At 57.7% G+C, this 24,364-nt stretch overlaps 2 protein-coding genes across 4 annotated transcripts in view; one reads left to right on the top strand and one right to left on the bottom strand.

The window, feature by feature from the left end:
* The window catches only part of LOC132025611 (receptor-type tyrosine-protein phosphatase V-like), a 34,168-nt gene extending 13,505 nt beyond the window's left edge, over window positions 1-20,663 (bottom strand). For 2 of the 3 annotated variants that reach the window (XM_059413102.1, XM_059413103.1), the window contains exons 1-10: window positions 20,580-20,663; window positions 8,820-9,028; window positions 5,706-5,770; window positions 5,313-5,361; window positions 4,884-5,156; window positions 4,406-4,675; window positions 3,956-4,219; window positions 3,277-3,531; window positions 2,993-3,193; window positions 971-1,243 (exon numbers count right to left, since the gene is read on the bottom strand). In XM_059413102.1, the coding sequence (XP_059269085.1) occupies window positions 971-1,243; window positions 2,993-3,193; window positions 3,277-3,531; window positions 3,956-4,219; window positions 4,406-4,675; window positions 4,884-5,156; window positions 5,313-5,361; window positions 5,706-5,762 (1,642 nt within the window). In that variant the 5' untranslated portion in view covers window positions 5,763-5,770; window positions 8,820-9,028; window positions 20,580-20,663. The remainder of the gene's footprint in view (window positions 1-970; window positions 1,244-2,992; window positions 3,194-3,276; window positions 3,532-3,955; window positions 4,220-4,405; window positions 4,676-4,883; window positions 5,157-5,312; window positions 5,362-5,705; window positions 5,771-8,819; window positions 9,029-20,579) is intronic. The other variant, XM_059413104.1, reaches the window with a different exon arrangement.
* On the top strand, window positions 11,853-22,803 carry PTPN7 (protein tyrosine phosphatase non-receptor type 7). Its single transcript, XM_059413105.1, has 10 exons — window positions 11,853-11,950; window positions 13,060-13,229; window positions 13,725-13,908; window positions 14,214-14,298; window positions 15,712-15,788; window positions 16,980-17,117; window positions 17,499-17,609; window positions 18,330-18,487; window positions 20,640-20,753; window positions 21,611-22,803. The coding sequence occupies exons 2-10, from the start codon at window positions 13,108-13,110 to the stop codon at window positions 21,702-21,704; spliced, it is 1,083 nt and encodes a 360-aa protein (XP_059269088.1). The 5' UTR covers window positions 11,853-11,950; window positions 13,060-13,107; the 3' UTR covers window positions 21,705-22,803.
* Window positions 22,804-24,364: the final 1,561 nt, after the last annotated feature.

Below are 24,364 nucleotides of genomic sequence, written 5' to 3'. Positions count from 1 at the left end.
CATGTCCTCGTAAGAAGAGGAAATTCAGACACACCCACGCATAGAGGGGAGACCAGGAGAAGAAACAGGGACAAGATGGCCATTTGCAAACCAAGGAGAGAGGCTGGGGACCCGTCCTTCCCTCAGGGCCCTCAGAAGAAACCAAACTTGCCAACACTTTGATCTCAGAATTCCTGCCTCCAGAACTGGGAGACAATACATTTCTGCTGCTGGAGCCCCAGCCCCATCCCCACCGCCCCACCTGGGGTGCTCTGTAATGGCAGCTCTGGTAAATGAATGCAGAAGAAAGCAAACCAAATCTCTGGCTCCCTCCTCCCTTGGGTGTCCCCCCCATCCTCCCTGGCCAGGAAATAGCAGCTCAGGTGAGCCCTAGCATCTCCCCAATAGAGTCTCCCCAACAGAAACAGCCCCACATCACGGCTCACAGCTTGTCCCTGACAGCCGCGCACAAGCTCACCCAGGAGTGCACGAATGAATCAGGCCCTCTCCCTACCAGAGCACCACTCCCGGACGCAGGGCTGGACTGGACAGCCCCAGGATTAAATCAGGTGCTTTTTCCCAGCTCCAGACCCTGTACCCAAGCAGCTTTTAAAGACCCCCACGTGACTGTGCAGGTTCTCAAGGACAGGCAATGCCTGGGGGCCCAAGTGGCACCCCTTCACCCTCAGCTGGAGCCCAGGCCCCGGAGTCACATAAGCCTGGCCCAGTCACCTAGTCAGCACCTCCTTTGCAACTGGGGAAACTGAGGCTCAAAGAGGAACAGGTTTGCTCTGGGGTTGGAGCCCCAGTAGCACCCAGGTCTCCTGCCTCCTAGGCCAGAGCTCTTTCCAGCTTCTTCTCAGGCCTGTCTGAGGTCACATGGTCCCTGGGAGGGACAAAGACATCGAGGAGAACACATGTTTCCGGGGAATCCAGCCAGCAAGGGTGGCCAGGGAGAAAGGCGTGTGCGGGGTGTGCAGGTGGCACTCACGCGTCCAGCCTGTGGCATTGGCTCTGCTGCTCTCATCTGGGCCCCGCAGGGTAGCCAGCTGAACCAGGAACTCGGTGCCTGGGGGCAGCCGGGCCCAGGAGAAGTTCTGAGCTTCCGGAGGCAGAGTCTCCCTGCTTTCCAGAGTCAGGGGCCGCAAGCGGTAAAGCCACAGCTGGAAGCCATCCCTGTCCCCGGGTGGGGGGCTCCAGGAGGCCATCAGGGCAGGAGGCTGGGAGGCGAGGCCCAGGCTCAGGTTGGCAGGAGGAGCAGGGACTGCAAGGTCAAGGAAGAAACAGAATAGGAATGACCCAAATGCCTTACCATTGTCTCCCCGCCCCCCCACCGCCTGCACCCTTTCCCTGGGTCTCCACAAGAGCCCCAAACATGGCCAGCCTACAAATCCAGCTTCTGTGGGGCTCCAAGCACGTTCAATTTTCTTTCCCAAAAAAGGGCACCTGGGTGGCTCAGCTGGTTAAGCCTCTGACTCCTGATTTCAGCTCAGGTCATGATCTCAGGGTCGTGAGATCCAGCCCTGCATCCGGCTCTACCCTGAGCAGGAAGTCTGCTTGAGATTCTCTCTCCCCCTCCCCCAGGCCCCTCCCCACTACTCTCAAATAGCTAAATAAATCTGAAAGAAAGAAAGAGAGAAAGAAAGGAAGGAAAGAAGGAAGGAAGGAAGAAAACCACTTGAAAAACATGGATCTCTGCTCTGTCTGCTCCTCTACCTCCTCCCCACACTGTCAGTTCCTTGAGGGTGTGATGTCTGGCTCACAGGGTCCCCACAAGACCCAGCACCCACCTCTTTAAGCCCCTAGGGCCCTGGTCAGCTCACCTGCTGACATTCAGTTCCCACAAGCTCATTCTCTCTCTCTCTCTCCCTCTTTCTCCTTTTCTCTCTCACCCTCCTCCCCCCCAACACCGCCTCTCCTGAGGGCCCTGGTGCATGCTTAGCCTCTCCAGAAAGCCCTTGTCTGTCTGACTCAGACCATAGCCTCCTCAGCTCACTCTCCTCCTCCTCCTCCTCCAGGAAGCCTTCCCTGACTCCCTAAGCAGGTTTCCCTTTTGTGAGTCCTAAAAGATTAGACTGAACCACCCAAAATCCCTGATAGTCATTGATTTTAACCTGTAAGAAGACAGTCTGCATATGGTTTGAAATACATCGTGCATATCCCTATCCCATGTTTACGTTTGTGATCTGATACATAAAATAGCATAGAATATGTGTGTGCATGTGTGTATACACGTATATATACTCTTCTGTTTACTTGTCAGTCTTCCTTTCTAGATTGTCTTATTCATGATTTTTAGCCTCAGCACCTAGCCCCATACCTAAAACATGGGAAACACTAAATATTTGTTGGCTAAATGGATGGATGGATGGCCGACCCGAGGGTAGGAAGTAGAAAATACTTGCAAACAGATTCACCAAAAGTCCCCCTTGGACGGGCACATGACCCTCCAAATACAGAACATGCACACAGAAGAGCAGACAGTAAAGGAAGCCAGGACCCTGGCCAGCCCCACGGTCCTGGGCCGGCCTCCCAAAGGCTGCAGTCCAGGAACTCATGGGGGCAGGCACCCGTCCTCACAATGCTGGAGCTGGGGTTCCCTGCCCAGGTCCACACTGACACAATGTAGCGGGAGCTGAGCATTAGAGACCTGGGAGTCAGGCTGCAACTCTCTGGTCCCAAGGCAACAAGACTGCCCCAGACCTCTGGCTGCCCTCCTGATGCCAGGTGGCCCTGGAGCCTTCTTGCTGCCCCTGATATACTGGGGCCCAACCCACAGCCAGGTAAGAGGGGCTGTTCCTGCCAGTGACCCCTGGGGCACCAGGGGCTCTGAAGGGAGGCGCAGTTTGGTCAGGGGGCCATATAGTGTCTGTGGCCCTGAGAAGCCCCTTCCCAGCTTTCCTGAGCTTCCCCCCTACCCAGAGGTCCCTCCCCAAGGAAAGGCCTCACCCCGGGGTCAGGGTGAGGACCCCAGGGGTGACCCCTCACCCCGGGGTCAGTAGCTGGCACTCACTGGTATGGTCTGTGAGGCTCTGGGTCATTCTCTGGGTGGTGGCAGGTGGCACGGAGGTGTTTCCAAGGAGGCCTGGGGCTCCCTCATCATAGAGCTGTGCCTGCCTCCTGGGCTCCCCAGTGGCCACCAGCCTATCCAGCTGTAACTTGGTCCCGTTGCTCTGTCTGGGCTGGGCAGCAGAATCTGCAGAGGATGCTGTTTCTGAGGAGTGAGGACCTGGCTGCTTCTCCTCACAGGTGCCCCAGGGCAGGACCCCAGCCTGTTCCCCACCAGCCCAAACTCACCATGCAGCCAGGCACTAGCCCGGGCCCAGGCACTATAGGGCCCAGCCAGAGCCCTCAGCTCCAGAACGTAGTGTCCAGCAGGCAGGGGCCCCGGGAATGTAGCATTGAGGGCTCCAGGGCCCCGAGTGCTGTTCTTTTCCACTTGCCCACTCAGCCTGAGCAGGTAGCCGTCGCGGGCACCTGGCCCTGCCTTCCAGCTTGCCCAGAGTGCAGAGGGCAGGGGAATGAGCACCAGGTCCAGAGGGGCAGAGGGATCTAGGGGGGCAAAGAGCAAATATGTGCAGAAAAACCCAAATGGTGGACGAGAGCCATCCTCCCCTCCTCGTGGCAGCTTCCACCCGTTTGCACCAGAAAGTGTCTTGTCCAGGGGCAGGCACACGCCATTTACCATTCTGGGTGAATTCTGGGATCTGTCCCCGGACAATGGTCACAGAAATAACGACACATCCAGTGACCAGGGGTATCTATGTCAGCGGGGCTCTAAGTACCCCCATGCGCTGCCTCACGTGGACGCCCCACCGGCCAGCAGGAGGGGTGCTCCCTGCGAGCCTCACCCCTTCCCCGCAGAATCCAAAGCCACCCGCCTCCACCTGTTATATCCCTCTCCCTTCTCCCCCTCTGCCAGAGAGGAGCTGAGGAGCCTCTGCTGTATCCCCCAGACGCCCCGCAAAGCACTCACAGGTCCACTCAGTGGCATTGGGCCCCGCCACCTGCTGGGGCCCGGCCACAGCACTGAGCGTCAGCTCGTAGGGGGTGCCTGGAGAGAGGTGCAGGAAGGTGTGATTGGAGACCCCGCGTCTGACCACCGCGGTCAGGTTGGTGCCACCCAGGAGGTCCATGAGCATGAGGTGGAGCCAGGCAGCCCCCTCGGAGCTGTTCCAGGAGGCTTGTAGGGCACTGGTGCCCAGGGTCCGCAGCACCAGCTTGGGAGGAGACACAGGGGCTGGAGGAAGGATGGCGAGAACAAAGCCAGGCTTGAGAAAGAGCCCTGGAGTCGGACCCTGTCGCCAGCCCAGGCCGTCCCAGCATCAACCAGCTGTGTGGCGACAGAGTTGCCCGTGAGGCTCTGGATGGCCTCTATCGCTCCCAGATCAGCTGCCACCTGCGCCCTGCCAGGTGCCTGCCTTACCTGTCCACTGGTGGACGCTGGTCTTTGCCTGGAGGTTGCCAGCCCAGGTAGTAACCTCCAGAACATACTCACTACCTGCTAGGAGGTGGCTGAAATTATAGGACAGGGTGCCCAGTGGCATGGAGATATTGTGCACCAGCATCTGGGATTCTGGGTGGTAGAGGAGAAGTTGGTAGCCATCCTGCTCCCCGGGGGCAGCCCCCCACGAGGCCTCAAGGCTGGATGGGCTCCCAGGGCTGTAGAACCGCAAGTTGCAGACAGTCGAAGGGGCTGCATCAGAGGTGGAGAGAAGCACCAAGGTCAGGGCCAAAGGGGTATCACCCCTGTTCTTCTAGTGCTTCTACATGGGTCCCTGGACCAGGCATGGTCCTCAGAGAAGTTGCCCTCCTTGGCCAATCCTCCAGGACAGCCACCTCCTGCTCAGACCCCGGGGCGATGCCGGCCCACTCCCAGCCCCCCTAGCCTGTGGACCACACACCAGTGCGGGTGGCGATGGTGATAGTGGTGTTCTGTCCACAGGCTTGCAGGGCGGTCACCTCCAGCAGGTAGCGACTTCCTGGCACCAGGTCCCGGAACTCAAAGCTGGATGCGTTGGTGTGGGCCTGGAGTGGCTGCCCTTCTGGAGAGCCCAGGGGACTCAGGCAGGTGAGGCGGAGGGCATGGCTCAGCTTGTCTGGCCCTGGGGCTGCCCAGCTCAGAAAGAGGCTAGTAGGCCTGCCCTGGCTGCTGACGTTGACTTTCATAGGTGGTCCTGGGGAAAGAGGGTGCACTCAGAGTCTCCCAAAGCCCCTTCTCCTCTAAAAAAGGACGGAAGGAAAAAGAAAAGGGGGGTGGGCAGAGTAGAGGCCAAATCTAGCATGGAGAAACTGAACCTCCCAGACCTCCCTCCCCCGTTGAAGACACCTACCTCCACTCTCTCCGTCCGGGCTCCTGGCCAGGGAATGACACTCATCTCCCTGTGGGAAGGAAGGGAGGAGGGGAGAGGAGACCCCAGAACCCTAAGCCTCTGTGAAAGCCACTGGGGGACAGCGCCAGGATCAGAGAGAAGGCTGTCCTCTTATCCGGCCCTCCCCCAGACAGGGCCAAAAGGACATCACCCCTTTTGAGATGGCTCGGGAGGCAGCCCCGGGCAGGCAGAAGCAATTCGTTCTTGCTGTGCTCAGAGCCAGCAGCTAGGAAGGAGCAGCCTCGGCTCTGCCTAATGTAGACCAGCTGTGGGGCCCTGCAGAGAGGTGGGAGCCTGGACAGGCCCCGGAGGACAGGGCCCTACCCGCCCACCTGCCCCCAGCACCCACCATACCTTGGCCAAGAAACCCTGGAGCCAGAGCAAGGCAGCAAACAGGATTGAGGGCCTCATCCCGACGTCTGTAAAGGAAAGACAAGATGCAGCAGGGGAGGAGCCAGTCCCCCCAACCCTCCCCTTGCCCCGCTGGCGTGCCGGCGGGCTGACGGGTTGGCGGGTGGATGGGCAGGCGGGCAAGGTTGGGAAGGCCGAGTTCCAGGCAGATGGCAGGCAGCAGGAAGCCAAAGAGCGAGGGGCTGCCTCTCAGGCCAGACCCTAACCGCTCACTGCACCCAGAGCAGCAGCAGAAACTTGGCAAGTTTCCGTGAGGGGAGAAAGACCCCAGGGCCCGGGAGGTAGAAGGGGGCGGCACCTGTCAGGCCTCAGACAAGCCCACCACTCCCGCTGCCTCCCCCGCCTCCACCCCTCCTCCAGAACTTGACTTTCCAGGGAGGCCTCAGGAAAGACCAAGACAAGAGATGGCCTTGCCAGTGGACACACAGGGCAGAGGCAGCTGGCTCCCCACTCCCTGACCCCAGAGGAAGAGTGTGGTTCTGTTGACTCTATCAACACGTGGGAGATAGGCTGTTTGGGTTCTGTTGTGGGGGGAGGGGTGGATCCTGGTGACACCACATGGATGTGTGTCACTGTGGAGTGGAGGGACCTGCTGGGAGTCTGTGTCCCCTTCTGGGCATCCATGTGGCACCATGCCTTTGTGGACAGAGTCACAGGAGAACGTTCGAAAGACTGTGAGTCACAGGGATTATAGATCTAGAAGAGCCCACCTGGACCTTGGGACCAATCTGTTCCCATATTCTCACCGCCCAGATGAGGAAGCTCATTTTCAGAGAGGGTAGAGCCCAGCCCCAGAAGGTAAATCCTGGTCCTCACCCCCAAATTGGGGTCCCCTCAGCTTGAACTTCTCTGAGGAGCTACTTAAACCTCTAGGATATCTGCTTTCCTTCCCCCGCCCACCTAGATCAGTGGTGCCCACCTACTCCCCTGACGCCTCCCAACCCCTCCCCCACCCAGGCCCCACCAGGCTGCAGGCAGGTGAAGGCCCAGGGGAGCTTCCCTGAGGCTTGGCCTAGAAGCAAGACGGCTTCACCTGGGCCTAAATCCAGCTCCTCACCTGGAACTGCTCACCCATGTGTCCCCACCCCAAGACAGCTGACGGTGGGGAGGGGGAGGGGAGAAAGAACAGAAGGGGAAGAAATGGCTCTGGGCCCCGGGAAAGAGGCCCAGGACTCAGACGCCAACTCAGGAAATGGGGAGGGGGAATAGGCAGAAAACAGGCAGGTATAGAAACTGAACACCAAGACCCCTTGGTGGGAGCCAGGCTCTCAGGGGGCCAGCCCCAGCAGGAAGAACAGGCCTGCATGGAGACCCGCTCAGTCTCCCTCTGGCTCAGTTCAGAACCAGGGGCTGCCTGCCCTTCCCCCACTCCACCCAGCCCCAAACCTCAGAGCCACCCACCCGGCCTCTGGACAGGGGCCTGGAAACTGAGCACTGTAAAATCATCAGATTTTCCAGGCAGCGTGTGTGTGTGTGTGTGTGTGTGTGTGTGTGTGTGTGTGTGTCTATATCCATGCACGCATGTGCTCTTTCAAAGCGGAGCAGTGGGGAGGCGCAGAGAGCCACTGGGGAAGCTGATACAAAAGACAAGATCCTGGCCTGGCCAAGAGGTCCACCCCACCTCCCCTGGGTCACCTCACTCTGCTCTTTCTAGCAGAGTGTCCAGCAGCAGCAGCACAGGGGAGAAGAGGGGGGCGGGCGGAAACATCCTAATTCAGAATCTAAGAAGAGCTATGGCAGGACGTGGTTGTAGGTAAGGGGGGGGGGCAGGTCTTAGACCCTGCCTGAGAGTCTCCCCCGAAAAGAGGGGCTTGTTGAGAACACCCAGGACTCCACAGCCGGTCTTGTGGACAGTCCCGGCGGAGGCACCCGGCCACCGAAGGCACACCTGTCAGGCCCCTGCCAGCCCTGTGGATGGAAGAGGGACTCCAGAGAGGGGTTAGAAAGGATCTGACAGATGAGATGCCGCCTCCCCAGCCCAAGCCTCTCCATTCAGCAAAAAAAGGACCACAAGGCTGAGTCTTCTGCCCGGTAACCACTCCCACAGACAAACCCACATCCTCTCCCTAGAGAACCCCTGGGGTCCTCCTAAGGTCTCAAAGCACCTTACTGATTCCTTCTGGAGAGAACCACCCGGGAGGCAGAAGAGGGCAAGAGACAGGTCCAGGCATCTTGATTCCCAACTGTGAGCCAGCCCCGGCTCTCCCTGCAGCTGTCCCACACGGCTCCCTTCCGGCCCTCCCCCTCCTCTCCCACAGCCTAAAGCCTGGCCTTGGGCATCCCCCGCGCTAGGGGAAGATAATCACCGGGCAGGAGAGGAGTAGATGGATCCGGACAGCCAAGTCTCCTACTCTTCCTCCCACGTCCTGGGGAAGGTCACCAGGGAGGGGGGAGGCCTAGGTTCCTCTGGCCGGGCTGTGGGAAGGCAACAAGGGGCGGGAGGCTACAGACCGGTGAGACGGGTGCATGGAGAGCCGGCAGCCTGGGCACGAATGTGGAGGGACACACTCTGTGCGTGTGTGTGTGCATGCGTGAGCCGCGAGGGTGCACATGCCTATCTGGATGAACGTCCTCATGTAGGCATCTGTGTGTACATGGGGGTGTCCAAGGACATCGTCAGGGGAAGAGGGACAGGAGGGTCCCTGGGAGGAAGGAAGGACCCTGTTGTACAACAGATGTCCATCTCACCAGCTCTGGCCTTGGGAGAGAGGGAGGGACTCTCTTCCGTCCTAGAGTCCTCCAACAAGGGACCTGAGTTCTAGCAAGCTGGCCAAGAATGGGACATTTTCCTGGATCTCCAGGCAGGCTGGCCTTGGCTCCCCCGGTGCTGAGCTGGCCTGACTCACTGGTCCTTTGGCGGGGGTTGGGGTATGGGAAAGTCCCCTTCACCAATGGGTCCCCAAAAGGTGTCAGGGAAAGTGGGTCGGGCGGGGGATGAGCTTCCAGGATGGCTGGAGCAAAGGTAGGGCCCTGGGTCTCCCTCTTCCTTCCAGACTTCACACCAGCGGGCCCAGATCATGGCCACACGGCCTAACAGCGACAGTCTGCCCCACTCACCCAGGGTCTCTCATCCAAGGCCTCCCCGCTTCTGTAGGATGAGGTCTCCCGGCTCCTAGCTCTCTGCATCTCTGTCTCCCCCACACAGCCAGGGCAAGCAGGAGCCTGCAGCACTGGGGTGGAGGCAGGCCTTGGCTGGCCCAGGATTTGGGGGCGATGTCGGGGAGGAGCTACGATCCTAGGGCTTCTCGAGAGAGGCATGAAGAGGGCTAGGGAGGGGAACAAGACAGGTGGAGTGGGTGGGGGCCCAGAGTCCTGGCGCCCCAGCAGCAGGTCCAGTACCCAAGATCCTTCCCCTCTGGAATTTTATAGTGTGGCAGCCTTTGACTCCGGAGCTGGTGGCCGCCTGGCCTGTTCCCCAGGCGCTGCCAGAGAGCAAGGAACCTCTGGGAAGGACACAGCTGCCCCTCCAAGGGGCTTCTGACACTGGGGACAGCAAGTTGTGGCTGGCAGCCCTGGGACTGGGGAATGGAGCGGGGGGGCCCAAGCCGGCGGGGCAGGGGTCATGGGCCCAGGCTGCTCTGTCCCTGCAGACTGGCTGGAGGAAGGGAGCAGTCTGGAGGAAGGGGGTCTGGGAGAGAGGAGACATGGATCCTCCCACCAGACATTCCTCCCCTGGACCCCTCTTAGGCCTGCTGCCCCCCCCCCCCACCCCCGACAGCTCCTGAGCCCTTCAGAGGCCCAGCCCCGCTTGATGGATCAGAGAAGAGCCAGGATCCTCCCCATGGGGATGGAGAAGCCTGATAGCCTGATGTGAAGACTGAGCCTCTCATCACACAACTGTGGCACAGTTTCGAGTTATTGCACGTGACACAATCTGGCTTTCAACGATCGCTGTGCTTTCTTTGGGGTCAAGGGATGGCGGGGACCTAAACCCCAGTTCTGGAAGGCAAATCAGCTCCTGGAGAGATGAGCTTTGAGAGCTGTCTGGGGCTGTTCCACCCCAGGAACGAGGAAGGTTCTGGGGGCGGAGGAGTCTCTCTGAGGGAACACCAGGCCTTCCCCCGTTCCAGCAGCCTGGCTGGTCTGGGGAGGAGCTGCTGCAGGGCACCTTGTGAGCTCTAGCCGCACACTGCCATGAATGTCCAGGCATCTCTAAGCAGAAGGGAGAGAGCGAGGACAGGGGGCAAGGAGTGACTATCCCCCCAACCCCAAACACACCCAAAGGGAACTGAGAGATCCTCAGGGTCTTGCCCAATGCCATCGCCCCCACCCCCACCCCCAACTCCCTCTCCCACCTCCTGGCCCCCAGCTTCCTTGCTCTTCCCCAGAGAGCTCAGCTTCCGGCTCCTCAAACTGCTGCTGGGCCCAGCCTTGGGAGGGTAGAGGGTGGGCTCACGGCTCACCACTCACCACGGGGCTCAGACCCTGGAAACTTGGTAGAAACCTGGAGGTACTGGTGGACCAGTGAGGGGGAAGGCTTTGCCTGCTTCCTCCTCCTCACCCCTGTGGTATCCTAGCTTCCTGTTCTTGATAACAATCAACAGCCTGGCCCTGCGGGGGTGGACCTCTTTGTGATCCCCTCCTGACCCCTTTTTTGATCCCCAGGGCCCCGTGGCCCATTTGTCGAGACAGACGGGTGGGTTTGGGGAGCAGTTGAGGAGAAGTCAGCTTCGGGTCACTTCCCACAGATTTACCAGGGATTCCCAGGCTCTCCTGCCCCCGCCCCTATCCTGTCCTGGCTACCAGGGCTGACTGCCACTCTGGCCCCTCCTTTCAGGGAAACCACCCACTCCCCAGAGTGAAGAAGGGTCCAGGACCAGCAGGCCCTGGAGGGGCTCAGAAAGGAGCCAGTGCTTGGTCCCCCACCCCCACCCCTTCTGGGAGCAACAGGCACTAGGAGGCCTCCTGAGCTCCAAAGGGTCATTCTGGTCTTTGTCCCCCCGCAACCCCCTATGGGCCAGCAGCAGAGGCCAGCCCCCTCCCCACCATTCTTCCTGTGTGTGCACCCCCTGTGTCTACTGTAAATCATTTCTTTTTCGCTGTCACCATTTGACAGCTGAATCAGAGAAGTGGGAGGAAGAGAGAGGATGGGGATGGCGCGTGTTGGGGCCGGAAGGGAAGGGTGTTTGGAATGCTACAAGGTAGAAGAAGCCGTGCAGCGAGCATGAACTGGCTGGGCTGTTGGCCAGCAAGGGGCCTGCCAAGGCGAGGCAGGGGTGGGGGGCAGTGGAGTCTTGGACGCGGGAGCCACTTCCCGGGCCCCAGTCATCCAGGCGCCCCAGAAGCGAAGAAGACACGGGAGTCCCCCTGGTGTGAGGGCCAGAGACTGTCCACTCTCTGTAAGTCTTCTAATAGATGTCAGGATTCTGGGAGGAAGCCTGGAGGGGCTGGGGCCAGAGACAAAGCCCCCCAGACTCTCCTACAAACTGTCTCCTCTCTACTTGCTGGCCAGCTGGTCTATCTCCAGCCACCGGTAGCTGACAGCTGGGGTGTGGCTCGAATCCTGGGGATGACCCTTCTGGTCCAGCCTGGGCCTTTCTTCCCCAGCGTGGTGCAAGGAATCCTGCCTCCTTCCTCACCTCCCAGCCTACCTCAAGTCCACACCCTGCTCTGCTTAGAGAAGGTACAACATGTACCTGACCATGAACTCACAGGACTTGAAGGGGCAAGGGCTTCCGGGAAAGGGGCTTTGAGGCAGAAGCAGAGTAGAAGTCAGTCTCTGGACAGGGCCAGCTTCAGCAGGAAAAACTTGGCGTTTCTGTGTGGGCCAGCGTGGAGCTAGGGGTCAGCTGAGCTCCGCCTAGGAAGCGGGCAGGGACTGGATGTGACAAAGGCCCAGAGGACAAGCAGTCCAGGGAGCAAGTGGGTTTGGCAACTAGGGGACCAGGGTGGTCAGGAATGGGCCGGCCCCTCCCTCTCCATCCCCACAGAGCAGGGCCTTAGGCCCGTGACAGAAGTGCCAGGCCACAGCCAGCCCACCCCCAGAGGGGCACAGGCAAGAGGCACCCGACCCCTGGTGGTGGCAGCGGGCGCAGGAGGGCAGCACGCAGCTGGGGTGTGCGTGGGTGGCAACAAGGAGGGGCAGAGGGAGGAAGCTGGCTTCCTGAAGCCTCCTCAGCCCTCAAAGACCGACCAACAGACAGACAGACAGCTGGCAAGAGGCAGCCTGGGGGGACACAGCTGCTTCAGTAAGTACCTGAATGGGGGGGGGAGGGGCCCGGGGGGGGGGGGGGGGGGGGGGGGTCCTGGGGGGGGCAGGCGGGTGGGCATCTCCAAGGCCGGTGTGAGTCAGGTTGCACTGGGAGCTACAGTGCCCGGCTGGGGAATGGGCGCTGACCTAGCTGATATCCCCGAGGAGCACGGGGCAGGGGAGCCACAGGGGGGCTGCAGGGCGAGCAGAGGTCAACAACCCCCTGCCTGCTTTGGGAGAGCTTCTCTCTACCACATACATCTGAGCCGGGCCCACCCTGTCCCCTCACCTCTGTGCCTGTGGGCTTAGCGACTCTCACACCGCCACTACCCCTCGGAAGCTGTGACCTGGCTCTGGAAGCTGGGGACCGTCCCCCAAGAGGAGAGGGGCCCCACCACCTCCATGTCCCCCTCTTGTGCCCCAGCTGTCGCCTCACCATGCACTGCCGCTCAAGGGCTTGGTGAGGCCATTTCCTGTGACAGTTACAGAGGCGGGAGATGGGGGGATGGGCAGAGGAAGAAGGAACACCCCCCCCCCATCATAGTCTACCTCCCTGGACAGAGACCCCAGAAGCCAGAATGAACTTGGGAACTGCCAGCAGTTAGGACAGGGTCTACAAGGGTCCCCAACTGGCTCCAGGGGTGCGGGAGGCCTCAACCCTCTCATTTCAGAGAAGGCCGGGACTAGAGGTGGTTTCTGGGAGCTTTCTCTCTCCCTTCTACACAGAACACATCGCTTCTGTTTCCTCCCTTGCCTTCTCGGCTGCCGGGGCCCCAGCTCTGAGCCCTCTGCACTCTGGCCTCAGGCAGCCTCTTGTCCCCTCTCACTCTCCTTCTGGAGTCTTTCCGGCCCTTTTCTTTCCTCTCCCCTCACAATCTCTGTGCCTTGTCTGGTCCCTACCCCAACCCCAGACTGCCCACCGCCCTGGGTCCTCCTGTAGAGATCCCGGCCTTCCTGTAGTGATAATGACAGAACTGCTCAGGGAACAGAGGACACCCCAGTGAAAACAGGGGTGCCAAAAAGTAGGCGGCCGGCCTGGGCGTGGGAGCCTTCCCCTGGCCAGGTGGACAGGCCAGAGGTCAGCAGCTGAAGGGTCCTGTGTTTCAGGTGAACCTCATGGATGAGTGAGGCCCAGCACACCCTCCCCCCCCCAGCATGGTCCAGGACCGTGGTGGGTGCTCCCGAGCACAGCTGCCGACCTGGTCTTCGGAGGCAGCCATGACCCAGCCTCCACCCACCAAGGCACCGGTCAAGAAGCATGTGAGGCTTCAGGAGAGGTGAGATCTTGCCTGGGAAAAGGGTCTCTTCCCAGCCCTGGGACCCCCGCTCGGTTCCCTCCATCAGCCCCTCCAGCTCTGACAGCTGGGTCCAGAGGGCCCTCAGCTGTTGACTCCAATCAGGAAAGGAAACCCGATGTGTTCATTTGCGTGTCGTTTGCATGTCATTTTCATGTCTGGGATATAACATTTCATGTCAACCCTGCGCCTGCTCCCCAAACCCTAAGTTGGGCCGAGGATCTACCTATGTAGATCTGGATATAGGTCTGAGCTATAGGTAAAGAGCTGATCTGGTTATAGGTCTGAGCTTTAGGGGCCTGCAAGGAACCGGCAGGGGCGGGCAGCTGAGGTTCAAGGCTGCCTTGATCTGAAAGACAAATAGAAGGCATGGGGGGGGGTGCTGAACCCTTGAATCTCCTGGGGCTCTGGGTAAGAATGGCTAAAGCAGCCCTTGTTCCCGGGTGCTCACAAGGCGCTGGTTGCCTACGTCTGCAGGCGGGGCTCCAATGTTGCTCTGATGCTGGATGTGCGGTCCCTGGGGGCTGTGGAACCCATCTGCTCGGTGAACACACCCCGGGAGGTCACCCTACACTTTCTGCGCACAGCTGGACACCCCCTCACCCGCTGGGCCCTGCAGCACCAGCCACCCAGCCCCAAGCAGCTGGAAGAGGAATTCTTGGTAAGAACTTAGGGTCCCCTCCGAGTCACTCTGCCCTTCTGAATCAGAGACAGCCAGCCCACACCGTACTATCTTGGGCACTACAGGTATGTCTCCTCTTCGGGCCCTCCAGAACGACAAGAACCCCAGTGCCGAGGGAGAAAAACCACCCCCTGCTCCCCCTTTCTGCCCTCCACCCCACACAGACCTAAAGCCAGGAGGGGCCAGCCAGGACCAGCTCCACTAGATCAGGGTGGGGAACGTGGGGGAGGGGAAGGAGGCTGGGAAGAGGTATGGGCTATTCACTCTTTTCCTCCCTCTGCCAGAAGATCCCCTCAAACTTTGTCAACCCTGAAGAACTGGATATTCCTGGCCACGCCTCCAAGGACCGATATAAGACCATCTTGCCAAGTAAGAACTGTGACAGCCATTAAGGGAGGTAGTGCTGTCCCCGGGGCTGCAAGGTTCAGAAGGAAAGACACACAGGCTCAGCTGGGGAAGAGCTCCCTCACAGGGGCACCTGCTTTCAGCAGGGAAATCCCAGTACCTGCCCTGGCTGGGGGAAGAAGGAGCGAGAACCCTAACCACCGTTAGAACACGGCCACTCATAGTAGATGCTTACTGAGGGCCTGGCAGCGCTGAAAGCCCCTGACGGTAGCTCATTTCTCAAAATGACCCCATGAAGTTGATGCCCCCCTTTTACAAACAAGGCAACAGAGTCTCAGAAAGGTTGCATAACTTGCCCAAGATCAGGACTTCTTTCTGCTTTTCCTCCACTGTGGGAAACACCCTGCAGAGGCAGTAGGAAAGGCACAATCAGGAGGGCTCCCAGAGAGAGGGCTTTGAGCCGCTCAGATGCAGGAAAGCGAGCGGGGACAGGTTTGGAGATGGGAGTCCAGGAGCTGTAAGGGGTTGTCCCCGCAAGCTCAAAGGACCCAGGGATCAGCACCTCCCACTTTTCAGAGGCAAGCGTGAGACCCTCACAGGCTCTCTCCCTCCCCCACTCAGGGCAGCCTTGTCTGGCCAACCCATCTCCAGCAGCTCCCAGTCTCGGAGCCCTTAGCTCACCACCAGCTCCTGTGGTTCCAGCCCTCTGCCCGCAGGGGTGGGCCAGCATCCACCGGAGTGAGGGGGAGGGAGCAGCCCTTGTGCTTGGCCCAAGTCTAACCAGCCTGCGGCCGTGAGAGAGGGGAGAGGTCCCTCTGCCTGAAATCCCCCTTTGTCCAGATCCAAGCCAGCACCAGCACCAGGAGAGCTAGTCTCCTTTGCTCACAAGCTAGGTTCTCTGTCCCTGCTTGAATTGGATTTGGAGAAAGCCTTCCCTCTTCGAGGGAGAGGCTGACACACCCAGTAGCGGAATGAAGCGGAAGTTCTGTCCTGCTTCCCCACTTTGGGATTTTAGGCCAAGTCACTCATCCAAATCCGGTATTCACCAGCAGAAAAAAACTCTTTCTCCAGGGCATCTCGTTTTCTGTTCCTGTTGGTACCCTCTGCTCCACACCCCTACCGATCTCAGGGCTAGAATAACTCACTCACTACCCATTAGGCCCTGCTGCTCCATTCCCTTTCCTTAATAGTCTGTCCTACACGGCACCACCCAGTTAACCTTCCCCAGTTATTCCTTTGATCGTGTCACTCCACTGCTCCGAAACCTTCTGTGGCTCCCTATTGTCTGCATATAAAATAATTTAGTGGGTCTCTGGCCACCTGCTATGCGGGAGATACCGTGATAAGCACAGGAACTCACCTCTTCCTGACCCTGCTGGCATGAGCATTCGTTGGTCCCCTTTTGACCCCTGACCTCTGCTGATTTTTACTTCCTAGATCCCCAGAGCCGGGTCTGTCTAGGCCGGGCACAGAGCCAAGAAGACGGAGACTACATCAACGCCAACTACATCCGAGTGAGTGGCCTGGCTGTGGCTGCCCTGCAGGGAGTGGGGGTGTGAGGGCTGGCGGAGGGGGAGGGAAGAGGGGGGAGCAGAGAACATCTTCCAACTGTGGGTTCCTGCTTCAAATCACGGACGCCAAGCAGGGGCAGACCCTGAAGAGGCCCCAAGCCACCAACCAAGAAGACAGAGGAGATGTTAAGCTGAGAAGAAACCTCCCAGTCTCCACGCACGCGATCACTTCATCCCTGCCCACCCTCTACGCAGGGAGGAAGTTGCATTGCTGAACCTACTCCCGCCTATCCCCAGGGCTCGACCCTCTCAGCTCTGCTTGGGAGGTGCTTGCACAAACAGGAGCTCTGAGCTGTCTCTCTTTTCTCTCTCTCTCTCTAGCCTCAACTACTCTCCAAAGCAGCCCCTCCTTTGTGGGGATGATTTAACATCAAACTATAGGAGCCAGGGAGGCAAGGTAGCCTCTCTACCCCAGCACCCCCAACTCTGGAGCCCTAAGTAGCTGTAAAAGCAGCACCCCCTAGTGGCTCAAAGTGGGTAAGACAGCGCTCCGAGGTGCCAAGAGATGGAAAGCTGTCAGCCAGGGCCCCCTGAGGAAAGAAGACCTCCCATTTGTCCCGAAAACTTGGTGAAGGGAGGTCTGTTTGGATTTCGTCGTCATCTTGAGAAGCTGAGATTCTGGAAGGGAGAGGAAGGGCCCAGCAAGAGTGTGCTACATCTGGCTACTAAATATATAAAAGTAATACATAGAAGTGAAACATTCACTCCAGCAATGTTGAACACAGTTTTCTTATTTTGTGCTAGTAGAAAGCAGCAGGGGAGGAAAGGGGCACTCATTGACAAAGGATCTGGTATGTGCTAGCCTCATCATATGCTTTGTGGAATGTAATCTGTACTCTATGCCTGCAAGTTAGATATTATGCCCAATTGATAGATGAGAAAGTTGAGGCTTAAGGAGGCTAGGTAACCTGCTTATGGTGGCATAGCCAGGGAGCACAGAACAAGGATTTGAACCCACATGTTCCTCCCTCTGGAACCTGTGTCCTCTCCACCACGTGGCTTCCAGTGCACACACGTGTGCGTCTGTGTGTGCACGTCCAATGGCTTAGGCCTGATCCCAGGACCTGCAGAGTCCCCAGAGAGCTAACACACTCACTGCTTCCCACTCTTCCTTTTGTTCCTCAACCTCCCCAGGGCTATGATGGGCAGGAGAAGGTCTACATCGCGACCCAGGGCCCCATGCCCAACACCGTGTCAGACTTCTGGGAGATGGTGTGGCAGGAAGAAGTGTCACTCATCGTCATGCTCACTCAGCTCCGAGAGGGCAAGGAGGTAGGAGCCATGGTCCTTAGTGAACCCAGAAAGGGCTACATCTTACTCCGCCACACATGCCCCTACTCAGGGCACCTCAGGACTAGGGGCTCCCCGGGAACTGACAATAGCTATTGTTGGGCCAGCTTGCACGTCTTAGAAAAGTTTCCGAGCTATATGCCATGGGGGCTTTCCACAGCCATAATGGGGGATGGGATGAGCACGTCCTCTGCACAGTGCCAAGCTCAGGAGAGCCTGTCCCAGGTCCTGACCCGGGCAGTAGCAGCCCCTCCAACAGGGGTGGGAGATGGGGAGGGGCCCCACTCCCCTTTCTGCTGTCCTGGCCCCTTCATGGGCTGACAGACACTTTCCCCTTCTGACTCCCAGCTCCCTCCCTCCTAGAAATGTGTCCACTACTGGCCCACAGAAGAGGAAACCTATGGTCCCTTCCGGCTCCGCATCCAAGACACGAAAGAGTGTCCGGAGTACACCGTGCGACAGCTCACCATCCAGGTACGGGAAGGTCAGGCCATCTCTGGTTTTTCTGAAACTCAGGCCCTGCCTTCCCTGGGATCCCAGGGTTGTCTCATCTAAACCTTCTTGAACATGAATCTAAAAGAAGAGCTTGAGGCACAGAAGAAAGAGAAACACGGGTACCACTCTGGTCTAATAAGGCAGAGCCAACAAACCCAGCAGGAGCCGCTGGGAAGGCCGAGTCACCTGCACTGAATGGGTTGGGAAAGGAGAGGTGGGGTCCCGGAGCCATGCTGAAGGAGCCCCAGGAAGTCCAGAGAGACGGATGATGACACATGCGAAGTGCTTTAAATGCCTTCTATTATCGTATAGCATTTTGTACTTTTCAAAGCATTTCTCTATCAACTCCTTATCCTCCAAGAACCCAGAGAAGTCAGTCAACAAGCTATCACTGTCTTTTTCTAAGTGAAGAGAATGAGGTTAAGGGATTCTGCTCAAAGTCATGTGCTAGTTAGAGGCAGAGGCAGAGGCAGGACTTGAACTTGGGTCTTTCCCCCCATCCCTGGACAGCATTTCTTCCAGCCCTTCAGGGGAGGGAATTGTGAAGTCTGATGCGCAGGAGAAGGGAGGGCTGACCTTGCCTGCTCACGGTCCCTGACTGTGCCATGGAGTCATTCTAGCCCTTGACCCCTGGGCACCAGAAAAGGCTGGCAGTGGCCCCTCCACGACCCTGGTTCTCATGCCCTGTTGCTCTGCCAGCACCAGGAGGAGTGTCGGGGAGTGAAGCACGTCCTCTTCTCTGCCTGGCCTGACCACCAGACCCCAGAGTCGGCTGGGCCCCTGCTGCGCCTGGTGGCTGAGGTGGAAGAGAGCCCAGAGACAGCTGCCAACACTGGGCCCATCGTGGTCCACTGCAGGTATGCGCCCTCTCCCCCCACGGCGAGCCTGGACACAGGCCCCCCTTCCCTTGTTGTTGGGTGTCTTCTTAGAATGCGGTCAGGAAGGACAGCATCAGGCAGGCCCAATTCTTCCCAGGATGGGACTCTCTAAATCATTCAGCAAAGTGCCCTGTGTTTATTCTCTCCTTCACAAAAAACCTGGCCTGTGGGCAGGACATTCGGGCACAAGCCAGAGAGGGGACAGAGTATCAGAAAGCTCTGCAGTCTGTTCAGGGCAGGGTTGGGGCAGGGAGAGGTCAGTATGGTCCCTGCTGCTGAGAAACTCACTTATTCAGCCAATGCTTATTGAAAACCTGTTATCATCAGGCACAGTGTTAGATGCGAAGGAGACAGCTCGGCTTCTGCCCTGACAGGCTTACAGTCTGGAGATAAAGTAAAGCTGCCCAGCAAGTGTGGCGAGGGCTCTGATGGCAGTGTCCGGGAGCACAGGACCAAGTCGCCCATCCCAGACTTGGGCTAGAGAAGGTTTTCCAGGAAAAAGGACATTTAAACTAAGTGAAAACCTGCACGGTGAATTAGCCAAGTGAAGAGTGGAAAGGAGAAGCGTTCCAGAGAGATGGAACAGGATGTACAAAGGCTCCTCGATGACATTTTTATTTCTTTATTTATTTTGGTTTTTTTTTTTTTAAGATTTTATTTATTTATTTGACAGACAGAGATCACAAGTAGGCAGAGAAGCAGGCAGGGTGGGGCGGGGAAGCAGGCGATGCGGGGCTCGATCCCAGGATCCTGAGATCATGACCTAAGCTGAAAGCAGAGGCTTTAACCCACTGAGCCACCCAGGCTTTAACCCACTGAGCCACCCAGGCACCCTGACATTTTTATTTTTTTAAAGATCTTGTTTATTTATCTGACAGAGAGAGAGAGTGAGCACAGGCCGGGGGAGCAGTAGGCAGAGGGAGAGGGAGAAGCAGGCTCCTCACTGAGCGGAGCCCAGCGCAGGCTCGATCCCAGGACTCTGGGATCGTGACCTGAGCTAAAGACAGACGCTTAACTGACTGAGTCACCCAGTGCCCTAGATGACATTTCTAAATGGACACATTGCTGAGAGTGGAGTTAGAGGATGGGGGCCTGGAGGTCACGTGAGGGAAGGGAGGAGAGGGGTAAAAGATAAGTCTGAAAGGCCAGGGACCTCAGAGGACTGGCTAAAAAACTTGGATTTAGCCAAAGGGATACTTTGACTACGGAATAAGAATCTGATTGGGATGGAGTCACGGGTAACACAGGGGACAAGCTTATAATAACGAAACCATTCGGGAGTGCATGCTCTAAATAGAACATAGTCGCAGAAATACAGACAGAGGTGGGATGCCTGGTGGCTCAGTAAGTGTCTGCCTTCAGCTCAGGTTATGATCCCGGGGTCCTGGGATCGAGCCCCACATTGGGCTCCTTGCTCAGTGGGAAGGCTGCTTCTCCCTCTGCATCTCTCTCTCTCTCCGTCCACCCCTTCTCTGACAAATAAATAATTAAATCTTAAAAAAAAAAGTACAGACCGAGATGACAGACCGAGGGGACTCATGAGCCCCCACCCCGCAGGTGACAACTGGACCTTAAGTGCTGGGAAGTCCTGAGGGGCTTCTATCAGGGCTCCAGACGAGAAGCCTTCCCCCAAAAGGGGGGCCAGGCAGGTTTGGAAATAAAGAGCAAGACAGAGCAGAGTGGAGGGCCAGCTGTGGGAAGGATGCAGGGCTGGGAAAGGGGGCTGAGTGTCAGCCGCTGGGGGGATGAGGTCATGGTAGAAGGCGGACCCAGGAGCTCAGCAGGCCTGACAGCTGGAAACCGCTGCTGCCTGCAGCTGCGCAGAAGATGGCTCCTTGGAATCTCCACGGGGACTGGAGGGGGACCCGGGATAGGTTTATGGAGGGGCCAGTAAAAAATGTCAACTCCTCTAATGCCTGCTCTCACCTGCGAAGATCCTGCCGCCTTCATCCTTCCTCAGGTCCACACCACCCCCAAAACAGAGGCCCTAAGTGCCTGTGGCTTTTCTCTGCAGTTTAAGGCCCAGCCCCCATGTTTCCTGGTCCCCTGTCTCCCATGTTCCCCCACTCACCTGGCCCCCATGTTCCCTGGTCTCCTGTGACATCCCTGTCGCCTCCCTGGCTGTGTCCAGTGCAGGGATTGGCCGGACTGGCTGCTTCATCGCCACCCGAATTGGCTGTCAGCAACTGAAGGCCCGCGGGGAAGTGGACATTCTGGGCATCGTGTGCCAGCTGCGGCTGGACAGGTGGGTCTGTGGATGAGGACGGGACCGACAACGTTAAGGTGTAGCCTCCCTGCTTCCTGGGTCCCAGAGCACTCAGAGGCACGTCCCCCTCAAGCACCTCCCTTGAGAAAAGAAGGGGCCCTTGGCTTAAAGAATCGTTTCTTTTGCCACTAACGCCCAAGGAATAACCTCTATCTAGAATGCCAGTCTGCAGATAGCCGAGCCTTGTCTCTGTTTTGGTGTTGTATTTCCAGATTCCCTACTCAGAGAAAGGTGGGGGAAGAGGGGACATGAACGCAGACACAGAGAGCGCACAGAAGCCCCCAGATCTGGGGACGGGGAACTGAGGTGCAGACTCTGCCTTGTACCTCACTGAGCTGTCATGATATTTCTCTGGGCCTCTGTGCCTTTATCTAGAGAGAAATAATGGCTCCTTTCCTCAGAGAGCTGTTGTAAGGAATGCGTTAACTCACTGTGAATGTGTTTTTCGAATATGAGAACCTATTACACACAAATAGGGAATTACCATGTTTACTTCACAGATGGGGAGGAGGAAACTTGGAGGCTCAGGAATATTCCTGGCCCAGCCCGAGGAATCAGGGACCTGGTTCTGCCCCAGGAGGCTGACGGGTCAGAGAGTTCCAGTGTGGGGTGTCTCCTCCTTGGCACAGCCGGCTGAGGGGCTCAGCCCCAGGTGTGGGGCCAAGAGACTGTCCTTGTGGGGAAGGTGTGAGGGGCAGCAAGCAGGAGTAGGAAGCCCAGAGGAGGACTATATGGAGTAGTTGACGGGTTCTTTGAGAGAACCTCCCTGGTGAATTATGAAGATGTCGTGCCTGACCCTCCTCCTCCACTCATGACCTCTATGCTTCCCCTCACAGGGGTGGAATGATCCAGACCACGGAGCAGTACCAGTTCCTACATCACACGCTGGCCCTGTATGCGGCCCAGCTCCCTGATGAGCCCTGCCCCTGAGCCCTGGCGCCCTCCACCAGCCCCGGAGCCAAAGTCCCCCAGGCCTGGGTAGGGGGGTCGGGCAGAGTGGGCCTCTGGATCTGAGGCACCCCTTGGATGGGCCCGGGGAAGGGGTGTCTCCTCGGGGGGCACACACAGTCACTGGGAGCTGCATCAGCAAGGACTGGGACTGGACTCCAGGTCTTTAAGATGGGCTGCTCTTCTGCTTCCTCAACTAGCCCCAGACGGACACTTGGGGGGACCTCCCATGTCTCTCTGACTTGCGAGCCAGGAGCCGGCATTGACCACAGAGCTGAGGAAGGAGCCCAGGAGTCCTGGTCTTGTCTAAAGTGCTCTGTGAGCTTCATCTCTTGGTCTAGGACACAGACATTAGGTGTTTTGCTCGCATAGTTAAAAGCAATCACAGAAGTTCCTAGAAGCCGCTCCACCCAGATCCCCTTCCTGGGGCTGGCAAGACAGTGATCCCCAGCTCTTCCACCTGGGGCCTGCCCGAGAATAGGCCAGATGCCAGAGCTGGGAAAAGTCTGGTCCTGACCATGGCCAAGATCTCGACATCCCACCAGTGACTCTGCTTCTTCACCCCGCATCCATGAGGTGGGCCAGACACCACGCCCAAGAGAACAAGACCCAGACGACTCCTGTGCCCACACTTGAGTTCTGGGTTCAGGCTACACAGGTGACCAAGCCGGGCAGTTGAAACCTCTGGAAGAGGGAAAGTGTGGGAACCCCTCAGAGGTCCAGAGGGCTACCCCTGCCAGCCACTCACTCCAGCTACTCCCTAGGGAGGCCCAGCATCCTCTGTCTTTCTTCCATGGCCTCAGAAGATCCCTGGTAGCAGGAGGTACAAAAGAAGAAGGAGTGACGGAGAAACAAAGAGCTTGGCCTGACTAGAAAACCAGCCCCTTGCATTTGCAGAATGCACCTGGAGAGCCTGGCTGAGTCCACGAATGATGAGGGTGAACACATTCCATGCAGACCTGGAGGCTCAGACGAAATTGGGGTCCCCATGGTCTATTCCAGAGAACGAGCTACCTTCAGCATCTCCGTAGCAACACAAGTTCCAGGGCACCCCACATCTGTCTGAAGGCTCACCTCCACACTGCTGGGAAGACCTCCAAATCCTTCATCCTTGGATCCAAGATGGGCTGCCTATGGGGATGAAGGAAGGCAGCAGCTCTCCGGGAACGCAGCCCCTGGGTCTGCTTCGGCTGATGCCAGTTCTCTGAGGAACCCCCTGAGGGACTGGGTCCTGGAGAACAGCTGAGCCTCCTCATTCATGACATCTCTTCGGAAGAACCTGCAATGTTGAAACTGAGGTTAATTTTCCTAATGCTTTTGCTTGGTCTCACAATGGAATTCCTCCTTCCTTACAGCCCCGGGAGTGGGCTTTCCTGCACCCACAACTTGTCTAACCCCTGTGCGAGGCACGCACAGCCTGGGCTCGTGAAGCTGGGCAAGGAGTTCACACCCATGTACGGGCATGGGCCCAGAGGCTCCCCTCCCTGGCACTGTCGCCCTGACCACGTTCTAGAACTTAGAGAAGTACAAGCTCTGGAAAAGGAACCAAGTGGGAGAATAAAGGCTTTGTGGATGACTGATTCATTTCTTCTTTCCATCTTTTTCTCGGGCCCCTGGAGCCTCTTTAGAGCAATAGAGTAAGAATCCATACATCAGGAAGAGACTGCAGATCCTTGTACCAGGACATGCACATTTCTAAAACTTCCTGAGACACACCAAAGTGCTACTGGGGTCACTTTAGGAAATGGGGCACAGGTGTACCCTTAGGAGCTAGATAGGGAACTATAAGGGGCAAAAGCTAGAAAGATGATACTTTGTGATCCACCCTCTTTGGCCACTGTCTGGTCATTGAGGGTCATCTTGGGTACTTTTGACAGATCCTGTTTAAGTCGATAATTTATGTGGTTTTTTTTTTTTAAGATTTTATTTATTTATTTCACAGACAGAAATCACAAGTAGGCAGAGAGGCAGGCACAGAGAGAGGGGGAGGCAGGCTCCCTGCTGAGCAGAAAGCCCAATGCCCAATGCGAGACTCTATCCCAGGACCCCAGGATCATGACCTGAGCCAAAAGCAGAGGCTTTAACTCACTGAGCCACCCAGGCTCCCCAATTTATGTGCTTTTAACTACAACAATAGACTACATGTGTATAAGTTTGAAAACCAGATACTGGGGCGCCTGGGTGGCTCAGTCCCCAAAACATCTGCTTTCCACTGGGGTCATCATCTCAGGGTCCTGTGATGAAGCCCCACATTGGGGGTGGGGGGGTGGCAACCCTGGTCAACGAGAAGTCTGCTTCTCCCTCTCCCTGTGTCCCTCCACCCCATGCTTTCTCTTTCAAATAAATAGATAATATCTTAGAAATAAAACCAAGAACTAAGGAGCACTCATCCTAGGTCTGGGGACTGTCCTGAAGCCTGGGACCATGAGGGAACAGCTAGCCCTGGGATTAGCAGGCCCTGTGGCTCTAACCTCAGAAGCCTGGGGCCTGCGCGCCTGCCCTCCACCTCCCACCGACAGCTGTCCTCCTGAAGGAAACTTTGGCTCTCACCAAAACAGGCCAACTTTTTCACTGGAATTCCCAGCCCCCAAGCAGGATTTTATCTGTGAATTACGGTGATTCTAGGGAAAATCAGCGTCGGC

Source organism: Mustela nigripes, chromosome 10, assembly GCF_022355385.1.
Source record: "Mustela nigripes isolate SB6536 chromosome 10, MUSNIG.SB6536, whole genome shotgun sequence".
NCBI lineage: Eukaryota > Metazoa > Chordata > Mammalia > Carnivora > Mustelidae > Mustela > Mustela nigripes.
Note: the sequence above shows the minus strand (reverse complement) of the source record. Positions and strands in the feature narration are given on the sequence as shown.

Excerpts from the sequence above, each read along its gene's own strand:
- PTPN7 (XM_059413105.1), top strand. The coding sequence starts at position 13,108 with ATGGTCCAGGACCGTGGTGGGTGCTCCCGAGCACAGCTGCCGACCTGG. Across the intron at positions 17,610-18,329 it reads TGCGACAGCTCACCATCCAG|CACCAGGAGGAGTGTCGGGG; the intron begins GTACGGGAAGGT and ends TTGCTCTGCCAG. Across the intron at positions 18,488-20,639 it reads CCCATCGTGGTCCACTGCAG|TGCAGGGATTGGCCGGACTG; the intron begins GTATGCGCCCTC and ends GGCTGTGTCCAG.